The sequence below is a fragment of the Moschus berezovskii genome, chromosome 27 (genome assembly GCF_049115385.1).
Source record: "Moschus berezovskii isolate FMDL1 chromosome 27, NW_MosBer_1.0, whole genome shotgun sequence".
NCBI lineage: Eukaryota > Metazoa > Chordata > Mammalia > Artiodactyla > Moschidae > Moschus > Moschus berezovskii.
The window spans coordinates 22,217,616-22,229,413 of NC_142486.1; the positions used below are offsets into that span (position 1 = coordinate 22,217,616).

Below are 11,798 nucleotides of genomic sequence, written 5' to 3' on the forward strand. Positions count from 1 at the left end.
AGGCCTCAGACACTCCTAAGTGTCCTCTCTGCCCCAGATGCTGGGAGAACAGGCCAAATGTGGCAGGAATCCTGGAGCTGGCTCTACAAGCTTGTGAAAAATGATGTGAAAGCAAACCAGTTATAAAACACAGCTGCTGCTGCTGCTGCTAAGTCGCTTCAGTCGTGTCTGACTCTGTGCGACCCCACAGACAGCCCCCCACCAGGCTCTGCCACCCCTGGGATTCTCTAGGCAACAACACTGGAGTGGGTTGCCATTTCCTTCTCCAATGCATGAAAGTGAAAAGTGAAAGTGAAGTCGCTCAGTTGTCCAACTCTTTGCAACCCAGTGGACTGCAGCCTACCAGGTTCCTCCGTCCATGGGATTACCCAGGCAAAAGTACTCGAGTGGGTTCATAAAACTCAGACTTTATTAGAAATTAAATTACGTTAACTTACAGTTAAATGAAAGGTAACAGACACCCAAAGCTCATCACTTCCTAATTATTTAACTCTGCTTTACTGTTATCTATGCTCTTGAGGTTATTAATATCCATTGCAGGGCTTCTCAAACTCAGCACTAACGACATTTTAGACAGGATAATTCTGTTGTGTGGGGACTGGTCTGTGTGCTGTAGATATTTGCAGCATCCCTGGTCTCTGTCTACTAGAAACCAGCTGAACTCCCAGAGCTGTGACAACCAAAGGTATCTCCTGACACTGCTAAGCATTCCATGGAAAAGCAGGAAGCAAAAATGCCTGATTGAGAGCCCTGGCCTATGGAATCTGCATAGTGGAAGTGCTATATAATGGTGTACTGCTATGCATTCCTTCCAACTCTGTGCTCAGTGATGTCATGTTAGTACCTGGACATTGGCCACAGTGGGAGCATTTACACCAAGAGATGGCAAAAATATTAATAGTGCAGATTCATTTAAAAGTATGCTGTGTCTGTAGCCATTGCATTGTGATGAGCGCAAGAAACTGGAGTCTCTTCAGTATTTAATACTATCATCTGATTCAGCAAAAGAGTCTTGCTCATGTCAGCAGCAACTGAATGAAGTTCCAACTCTGACAAAGAACTTGTTTATTTCAATTCCATTTTACTCACTAAAGTAAGTGAAATTATCAACCAGTATCCACGTCAGAACTTTACTCCTTCATCAACCACAACCAGAAGGAGGCTACAGATATGAGCACCACAAAAATTAGCGAAAGAATTCTGTGAGGATAAATTGACCATATGGAATTCACAATAGGATATTTTTATTATTGTTTGTAAACTGTATGCTCCACTTTATCACTAAATGTCTAATAAGCTTACATACATATATGAACAAACATGCCCTCCCCACCTGCAAGAACCAGTCCTTAAGCATTTGCCAGCATACCACTGGCTAAATGAGATATATTCAATCCAGCCCTCAGGGAGCATGGAGACTAGAAAATGCGGGACAATTCATCTACCTGTCAAAACCCCCTCCCCCCAACCAAACTTGCTCTTTCACCATCTAAAACAGGAAATAAAAATGGCTGTAGGGGCTTCCCTGGTGGTCCAGTAGTTAAGAATCTGCCTTGCAATGCAAGGGACACTCGTTTCCATCTCTGGTCAAGGAAGATTCCACATGCCACAAAGCACCTGCAACCCGCAACTACTGAGCATGTGCTGCAACAACTGAAGCCTGAACGCCCTAGAGCCTGTGCTCCTCAACAAGAGAAGACACCACAATGAGAAGCCTGCACACCCCAAAGAAGAGTAGCCCCCACTCACCGCAGGTAGAGAAAGCCCGTGTGCAGCAATGAAGATCCACCATAGCCAAAAAAATAAGACAAATAAATAAATATATCTTTTAAAAAGGCTTTGAGTTATCCCTGTGCATGCATGCTCAGTTGCTTAGTCATGGCCAACTCTTTGCAACTCTCTGGACTGTAGCATGCAGGGTCTTTCCAAATAGACAGATTTAATCAGTGAAGATGAGGTCATACTGGAGTAGGGTGGGCCCTAAACTCCACAGGACTGTTGTCTTCGTAAGAAAAGAGACACAGAGACACAGACACACAGACAGGAGGCCATGTGAAGATGGAAACAGACTGGAGTGACGCTCCCACAGACCAAGGAACACCCCAGATTGCCTCTGCCCACCAAAGCTAGAAAATCATGGGTATGTGGACACCTGATTTTGGACTCTGGCATCTAGAACCATGAGAGAATGAATTTCTGTTGTTTTAGGCCATCCAGTCGGTGGTTATCCCTAGGAAATGAATACCCTCTTGCGATTACATGTGAGAATGCGAAGATGCAGGAAAAGGTAGGAGGGGGCTTTTTCACTGTAAACGTTTCTATATTAAAAAAAAAACATTTTTCAGCCACAGGGCTGTCGGGAGTCTTCCCATACCCTCTTCCAGTCTGAGACCCACGACCCTCTGGGCCATGGCCAGGCCCACAAAGAGGGCCTGGTACCCTGTGTCCATGACAAGCCCAGCCTCATCCAGCCACAAGCCTGGCCTACATGACAGAGAGGATGGGGACAGATAGCTGGAAGCACACGCACACCAAGGGCCTCTCCCCTTCTCCAAGTACAGAATCTCACTCCCTAGGCCTGGTCAGGTCCTGTCCACTGTGCCCACAGAGCAGGGGGGCCAACAGGGAGAAGATACCCTCACGGATTCCTATCACACCTGTCCTGTCTGGGCCCCCTCTGGCCTCATCTCCTTACCTCCTCCTCACACGCCATCCTCCAGCTACACTGATGGCCTCCTGTCCTCCAAACCCCACCCTGCCTGTCTCCCCAGGGCCTAGACCCACGCTGTTCCCTCTGCCCACTCTGCTCCTCCCACCCTGTGCCTGGCTGACTCCACTGGGTCTTCAGGTCTGCTTTAGGGATCACTTCTTTCACTCTTTCCACAAGTGAATGCTGAATATGGAGTCTGTGCCAGGTCCGTTCTAGCCACTTGGGAATGACAATCAGGAAACCCCAGCCGAGGCCCTTCCCTCATTTGTTTGCATCTTCTGCTTCTCCCATCGCACCATGTTGTAATTGCCTGGGAAGTGACTGTCATCTGTACTCAGTCCCCAAGACCGGAGACCAATTCTATCGGTGTCAGCTAACTTGGAAGTTAGCCCAGCCCCAAAGTGATGCTCAGGAAATTTCCCGGGCATAAACCCAGGGAGGGAAGGGTTATGGGTTGACTGAGCTCCTCTCTCCAGGGAAGAATACTAGAGTGCGTTGCATTTCCTTCTCCAGTGGATCTTCCCGACCCAGGAATCGAACCTGGATCTCCTGCACTTCAGGCAGATTCTTTACCATCTGAGCCACCAGGGAAGCTCACAAACTCAGGAAAGGAAGGGTGATGGGTTGACTGAGCCCCCACCTGCTCACCTTCAGAGAGACATCCGCCAGGATGTGGTGGGGCAGCTGCGAGTACATGAGTCCCAGGCCCACGATGGCCTCCAGCTCACCCAGGTCGGCCGCGTGCTCCAGGTGGAAGACCGCCGACTCCCGGTCCCACTCCTCGTCCTTCTCGCAGAAGCGGCCGGCCTCGTGGTAGCGCACCATGGCCAGATGGACCTGCCACACAGATGGTGGGTGGGCCTGGCTGCCTGCAGGTCGCAGCCACAGCCCAGGGCCCCCCAGCCAGCTGGGGAAGCTCCAGGTTAGTGCAGAGAGGGCATCACCATACCTTCCCCAAAATGGACTTCCCGATTTTCTTCTCAAGGTCCAGAGCGTTGAGTCTCTGCACTTCCAGGGCTACGGCCGAAGGTCTTGGCAGGTGGAGGCGGGAGGAGTTGAAGAGATTCCACTTCTCCACACAGACCTGGGGAGGACCGGGCACTTACAGGCCAGAGAAGCGAGGGGCTGGGGCTGGATGCACCCTCCCAGCTACGAAAGCTGGCCTGGCACGTTAGGGGGCATGGACACATGTGGTGTCAAGTTTTCTTGGACAAACGGGGCCTATTTCTACTCTCCTAAATGATGCCAGCTCGTGGGCACTGAAGCAAAGCTGAAGCAATAGGGCACAGAGGCTAGCACCACACACTGAGCAGCTCAGAGAAGGGTCCCTTCACTTAACCATCTGAGTTGGTCGGGGAGGTTCGACCCTGAGCTGCTCCCCACACAAGGCTCCAGAAGAGCCTGACTTCAGAGCCGTCAGCAAATCCACTGTGATTTCTCTGCACAAGCCCCGGGTGCTTCTGCTGTTGGGCTTAGAAAACACATCATGTCTCCCAGCTAAATACACCCTTGTCCCAAATTCTCAAAGGACAGAGATAGGCTGCCTGCTGTGTGCATACATGAGTGTGTGTGCACGCATGTGCTAAATGTCCTACAGTGCCCAGGGCAGCCCCCACAACAAAGAATGACCTAGCCCAGAGTATCAGTGGCACTGTGGTTGAACAACCCTGACTCCACACCACGCTGCGGCCTTGACCTGACTGACAAATACCTTGTGGTAAGTAAATACTGCATGTATTGCATGGTAAGTAAATGCCACGTGATAAATAATCTGTGTTCTGGAAGCAGCAAGAGGCAAGCCTGCCCTAGTTATCAGGGAAGGCTCCTGGGAGAGGTGCCACGGGGGTCCAGCCTGGGAGAGCAGACAGGCTTTGAGGAGATACAACCAGGGAGGAGGAAGAACCTTGCAGGCGGGAGAGACTCGCCTTAGCAAAGGCTGGAGGCCCAGAGGTTCAAAGTGTGGCTCAGAGTCAGCTAGAGAGGAGGGTTCCTGAAGCTCATCTTTCCCACACTTGCTTGATGATGATCACCTGAGCTGCTGCTTAGAATTATTAGCCAGGTAACCTGGGGAGAGTCGCTTAAGACCTTCATTTTCTCATATATCAAAAGGGGATGAATAGGGTTAGCCTGTCTCACTGGGTGGCTGCAAGAAGTGTTCATAAATTAATGTACACTGGAAGGAGCTGAGGGGCGTGGCCTCTAGGATGGGCCATCCTAATCTCCCTTAATCCTCCCTGCTGATCCCTCAGCACCCCACCCAGGGCAAGAAAAGTATTTGCCAAAGGGATTGGCTCCTTTGCAAAATCTTCTTTTAGGGGATGTATGAATTGCCCAGGCAAGCAGAAATGATGTGACATGAAGCGGGAGAAACGGACAGCATGGAAAAGATAAGCAGCAGCCATGACGAGGATTCCTGGGTGTGCATTACCCGTCCGGAGCTGCCCAGGCTGTCTTCATCCGATTCGTACCTCCGGTTACCGTTTGAGTGGCCCTGATGGAGGCAGAGATTAGAGTGATCCAAAGAGAGGCCCTTCCTTCCAAGAGCCGCCTCCTGTGGAACTGGCCCAGCCCTCCCAGGGGGCCCTCCTCAGGGAACTGGCTTGGCCCCCCCAGGAAGCGGGCACATTTGCCAAGCAGAGAGGATGCTGGGAGACAGGCAGGACTGATGTGCTGGTCTCACATGTGCATAGATGAAATGGATTCAAAGGCACAGGATCCTGGTAGGCAGGCACTGAGAACACTGGGCCAAGTGCTTCTTCCCTTCGCCAAAGCTCCCATCACCGGTCTATATTCGCAGTATCAAAGCTGAGACCAGAGGCCCCCAGCAAGGCTGCCTTGATGCCCATGCTACATTCTGGCACTGGGCAAAACCTAAGCAGCTGATCCTACCTAAAATCGCCCTCACCTGAATGCTGCTGGGAAGACAACTTAGGGCATTCTCCGTCCTCCGGAGCCCTCCCGAGGGACTGCCAGAATCCTGTGCCTTTAAGCTGGGCCCGCCCACCTATACCAGCACCATTCTGGCCCACTGCCCAGCATCCTCTCTGCTTAGCAACCAGAGGTCCCAGCTTCACCATGCGATGTACCTGCCATTTTCAACCTTGTGTCTAATCCCCCATGCTTGTCCCTTTACTAAACTTACTAGTCCCCATTACCTGTTTTATATTCTGCCCTGCATTTATCTGAAATGATTTACATATTAATTTACTTTATGCTCTTAAGACCCACTCACATTCCCCCCTAGTTCTCTATCCTTCTGGACAACTAGGCAACAGGGGACTCTGTTCTCATTTCTTGGGGGTCCCTTACATGTTCTCTGGGCTCTGGGTCATCCAGGTCACCCCGCTTCTCACTGGGATATCCGCTGTCCCCACTGTTCTCAGAGTCCTGTGGAGAGAAGATGGTCCTAGGGTCTCAGAGGTCCTCTGAATGTCTGTTGGTGATACCTGGAATCTCATCCTTTGCTCTCTCTTCTTTGCCCCATCTCCTTACTTAACATTCTCTTCCTCCTACTCATGTTGGCTGGGTAACAAGGGAGCAGCAAGAAATAGTGGCGAAGAATGTGGGCTCTACACACAGACTGCCTAGGCTCAGATCCAAGCTTTGTGACTTGCCAATTGTGACCCTGGACAGTTGCTCAGCCTCTCTTGAGCTTGGTTTCCTGAGCTGTGGGGATTCACTATAGCACCTATATCAAGGGGCTCTGAGGATGAAATGAGGTGTCACACTCAAAGAGTGTGGATCACAGTAAGTGCTATTATTAAGTGACTCACCCATTTCACAGGCAGAAAAACAAGGGCTGGTTTAAAGGATAAGATCCAAGGATAAATCCAAAGAATGCTTAAACTACCGCATAATTGTACTCATCTCACACGCTAGTAAAGTAATGCTTAAAATTCTCCAACCCAGGCTTCAGCAGTACGTGAACCATGAACTTCCAGATGTTCAAGCTGGTTTTGGAAAAGGCAGAGGAACCAGAGATCAAATTGCCAACATCCACTGGATCATCAAAAAAGCAAGAGAGCTCCAGAAAAACATTTATTTCTGCTTTATTGACTATGTCAAAGCCTTTGACTGTGTGGATCACAATAAACTGTGGAAAATTCTGAAAGATATGGGAATACCAGACCACCTGACCTGCCTCCTGAGAAACCTGTATGCAGGTCAGGAAGCAACAGTTAGAACTGGACATGGAACAACATATTGGTTCCAAATAGGAAAAGGGGTACGTCAAGGCTGTATATTGTCACCCTGCTTATTTAACCTATATGCAGAGTACATCATGAGGGACGCTGGGCTGGAAGAAGCACAAGCTGGAATCAAGATTGCCAGGAGAAATATCAGTAACCTCAGATATGCAGATGACACCACCTTTATGGCAGAAAGTGAAGAAGAACTAAAGAGCCTCTTGATGAAAGTGGAAGAGGAGCGCGAAAAAGCTGGCTTAAAGCTCAACATTTAGAAAACTAAGATCATGGCATCTGGTCCCATCACTTCATGGGAAATAGATGGGGAAACAGTGGAAACAGTGTCAGACTTTATTTTGGGGGGCTCCAAAATCACTGCAGATGGTGATTGCACCCATGAAATTAAAAGACGCTTACTCCTTGGAAGGAAAGTTATAACCAACCTAGACAGCATATTAAAAAGCAGAGACATTACTTTGTCAACAAAGGTCCGTCTAATCAAGGCTATGGTTTTTCCAGTGGTCATGTATGGATGTAAGAGGTGGACTATAAAGAAAGCTGAGGGCCGAAGAATTGATGCTTTTGAACTGTGGTATTGGAGAAGACTCTTGAGTCCCTTGGACTGCACGGAGATCAAACCAGTCTCCTAAAGGAGGTCAGTCCTGAGTATCCATTGGAAGGACTGATGTTGAAGCTGAAACTCCAATACTTTGGCCACCTGATGTGGAGAGCTGACTCATTTGAAAAGACCCTGATGCTGGGAAAGATTGAGGGCAGGAGGAGAAGGGGGTGACAGAAGATGAAATGGTTGGATGGTATCACTAACTCAATGGACATGGGATTGGGTGGACTCTGGAGTTGGTGATGGGACAGGGAGGCCTGGCGTGCTGTGGTCCATGGGGTCGCAAAGAGTCGGACACGACTGAGCAACTGAACTGAACTGAAAGCCTTCTGCAAAAACTGCACAGGTCAGTTTGGCATATTTTTTATTCTTCTAGATCTGAATTTAATTGTAAAAAGGAATCTGGTATAATTTAGAATTTCTATAACTTCAGTCATTTGTCTATCACTATTCTGGTCATATCTGCATGTCACCTGCATCACTGCTCAGCTAAAACTTTTATTTTTTTTCTTCTTTATTCCACTTAGAGACATTTCAAATGCACCAATAAGAATAGACAATTCTAAAATGAACTCCTGTGCCCCTGTTGCTAAGTTCCAACAGCTCTTAACACTAGGCCTTAGTTACTTTAGATCTTTTATTTCTAAAAGGAACTGAAACATTTCTGTTAAAATGTAGAATTCTTATGAGTCTCCTCCTGACTCCATTCTCTTCTTCCTTGAAATAAAACTCTCACGAATTCATACTTCTCTTTTATAATTTTTCCTTAAATAAGCCATTTTATTTTACTTAATATATTTTTAAAAGCAGCTTGGTATCACTACCATGAATATAAAACTTGGATCAGTCTCCAAGACAGATGGGAGCCATGGGACACACACAATGGAATCCTTGGCCTCTGGTCTGGCCAGGAATCCGCTCCACCCCAAGAAGCTGTATTACCCTATAAAGGCCTCTGCCCTGGTTTCTAGATGCACCCCAGGCTTCCCACTGCCCTCCCCCAGGCCTTGCTCTCTGTGAGTCAAACAGCTATTCTATTTTTTTAAACTATTTCAATTTTTAAAATTGAGATGCAATTTACAGACAGCTAAACTGAAGTGTTCAGTGTGTTGAATGAAAGGCTATTTTTGAAATCAGATCACAGGCTACACTCAAAAGCTCCAGGCAGCCCCCTCTTCATACCTACTCTCTGCAAGACCTTGGGCTACGTGTCCCATCCTTGGTAACCACCCCCAAGCCAGGCAACAGGGTGCCTCACTCAAATCCCAGCTCTGTACGTTCCAGCTCTGGGACCCTGGGCAAGGCTGCCAACCTCTCCAAAACACAGTGTTCTCATCTGAGAATGGTGGAGAATAACAAGAAGGACAGCAGTACACAGAGGGTTCAAGGCCAGATGGCCTGGGTTTGAATGCTGGCTCCATCACTGATTAACCATGAGCCAGAAGCTTACCTTTCTGTGCCCCAGTTTCCCCATCACTAAATCAGGGATAATGAGAGCACTGCCCAAGCAGAGCTGGGGACAAGCAAGTGGCCGAGGCAACAGGTGGGAGGGAGACTTTTCACCTTGCTAATCTTCTGAAGCTTTTCCTTTTCAACCTACTCTGAATTTTCTAAAATTCATCCTAATTCTAGAAAAAAAAGTGAAAGTTGCTCAGTCGTGTCCGACTCTTTGCGACCCCACGGACTATATAGTCCCTGGAATTCTCCAGGCTAGAATACTGGAGTGGGTAGCCGTTCCCTTCTCTAGGGGATCTTCCCAACCCAGGGATCAAATCCAGGTCTTCCACATTGCAGGTGGATTCTTTACCAGCTGAGCCACAAGGGAAGCCCTCCTAATTCTAGAGGAAAACATAAAAGCTATTCTGAGAGCAGTAGAAATTATTATTTACCTCACAAGTTATGTGAGAATTAAATGAGAGTTATCTGCTGCTAAGTCACTTCAGTCATGTCCGACTCTGTGTGACCCCATAGACAGAAGCCCACCAGGCTCTCCCGTCCCTGGGATTCTCCAGGCAAGAACACTGGAGTGGGTGGCCATTTCCTTCTCCAATGTGTGAAAGTGAAAAGTGAAAGTGAAGTCGCTCAGTCATGTCCGACCCTTAGCGACCCCAAGGACTGCAGCCTACCAGGCTCCTCCATCCATGGGATTTTCTAGGCAAGAGTACTGGAGTGGCTTGCCATTGCCTTCTCCGAGAATTATCTATCAGAGTCTTAAAACTGTCTGCCCATAATGACAATTCCATATGTGCAGCTCTTTCTACTTTTTTCTGTCACTCAAGAACTCTGCAAAGCAGTCAGGAGTGAAGCTGAACCTTCAGAGCTGAGAGGGCAGCTTAAGGTGCTATTGGCCTGTGCAAGTGTGACATTTCTGTGAAGTCTGTTTAAAAAATTCTGATGAACTTCTTTTTTCACATAACTTCTCTTTTTCTTATGTCACATAACAACAGGCATATGTGAATCTACTCTTTCAACTGTAAATTCTATGAACTCCAAATGCAGAATAAGTATTTCTGATGAAATAAAGGGTCTAGATTGAGATATGCTAGTAAGTGTAAATTATTCAGTGGATGTCAAAGTCTTTTAAAAAAAAAAACCAACAAAAAACCACTTTTATTTATTTTGGCCCCAACATGCAGCAAGTGGGGTCTTGGTTCTCCAACCAGGGATGGAACCCGTGTCCCCTATGGTAGGGGTGTGGAGGCTTAACCACTGGACTGCCAGGGAAGTCCCTCTAATGAATTTTTAATTTGACACTATAACATATGTTCCTCTGAATACAAATCATCTCTGGTGTCTTACAGCTGAATCACAAAGAGGCTTAGGAAGCCAGTTCTGCTCATCCAACCTGGGAGCATCACAGCTGCCTGTGCTGTGCGTTACACACTGGACACCCAGCATAGCCCCTTCTCCCCTAAGACACACACACACGGCAAACCAAACCCAGGGCCGAGCCCAGGATGTACCAGAAGGTCACACTGTTGCTGACTTGGATTCTCTGCTCTAACCACCTCCGGAAACTGGAATGGACCCTGCTCTTCCCAGAGGCTTCTGCCTGTGCCCTCCTGCCAGTGCCCCGAGCAGACCTGGGCTGCCCACCTCTGAATCGGACGACTCACCCTCAGTTCCCAGAGGAGGGCATCCACTCCTACCCACCCCTGCTCCCCACCCCCCTCCACTCACCCGATGGTTGTCCAAAGGGTCCTGGTCTCGAGGTGCCATGTTATCGAGGTCGCTGAACACAGGCCAATCTGGGCAGGGAGAAAACAGAGGAAGGCAGCAGTTTCACGGCTGGAACAGTTCACAGGATCCATCTAACCCATCTACAACTGCCACCAAACCTTTCTTATTTTAGATTTATATTTACTTATTTTTGGGGCCACACCACATGGCTTGCAAGATCTTAGTTCCCTGATCAGAGATGAAACCCAGGACCTCAGCAGTGAAAGCAAAGAGTCCTATAGAAAGCACCACTGGACCACTAGGGAGTTTCCAAGGCTTTTTTCTTTGACATTTATAAAGTACAAAAACGGGAGAAGAATGCTGTTGGCACCTGAGAGGCCACGATTCTTCTTTGAGAATTTACCGAGACTCTCTACTTGCCAGCTGCCTGTACTTGTCCTGAGCAAGTAGCTTAGCTGCTGTGCTGCCTTGGGGTTTTCATAATGCAAACAGTGATACAATTGTGTAATGTATTGAACAGCATCATGTGCTTGACCCACGGTCAGCCATCAATGAGATGCGGTTGTGAATGAAAAAAAAGGCATTTGTCCATTTGGGGTACAAATGGGAGGTAGCTACAAATGGGATAAGCCTTAGATGGTTTAAAACCCAACAATATTCTGGTAGATTCCAGTCTTTATCTCCTGTCCTAAACTCCCACTAACCAAATCTGGCTTGTCTGCTGTTTTTATGCTTTTTTTTAAAAATAATCTTTTTAAAAAATGTATTTACTTATGTTTGGCTGTGCTGGGTCTGTGGTCGCGTGCGGGCTCTTTCTCCAGTTGCTGCAAGTGGGGGCTACTCTCTGGTTGTAGAGTGAGGGCTTCTCCCTGCAGTGGTTTCTCTTGCTGTGGAGCATGAGCTCTAGGGCAATTAGGCTTTGGCAGCTGTGGCATGTGGGCTCAGCAGTGGCGGCTAGCAGGCCCCAGAGCGCAGGCTCACTAGTTGTGGTACGTGGGCTCAGCTACCCTGTGGCATGTGGGATCTTCCTAGAGAGGGATCAAACCGGCTTCCCCTGCATTGCAAGGTGGGCTTCCAACCCCTGGACCACCAGGGAAGC

At 48.3% G+C, this 11,798-nt stretch overlaps 1 protein-coding gene across 4 annotated transcripts in view; it reads right to left on the minus strand.

Moving 5' to 3' along the window:
- The window catches only part of EEF2K (eukaryotic elongation factor 2 kinase), a 70,006-nt gene that overhangs the window by 12,434 nt on the left and 45,774 nt on the right, over positions 1–11,798 (minus strand). For all 4 annotated transcript variants that reach the window (XM_055409651.2, XM_055409649.2, XM_055409653.2 and 1 more), the window contains 5 exons: positions 10,700–10,767; positions 6,020–6,097; positions 5,139–5,201; positions 3,660–3,794; positions 3,359–3,547 (listed from right to left, as the gene is read on the minus strand). In XM_055409651.2, coding sequence (XP_055265626.1) covers positions 3,359–3,547; positions 3,660–3,794; positions 5,139–5,201; positions 6,020–6,097; positions 10,700–10,767 — 533 coding nt within the window. The remainder of the gene's footprint in view (positions 1–3,358; positions 3,548–3,659; positions 3,795–5,138; positions 5,202–6,019; positions 6,098–10,699; positions 10,768–11,798) is intronic.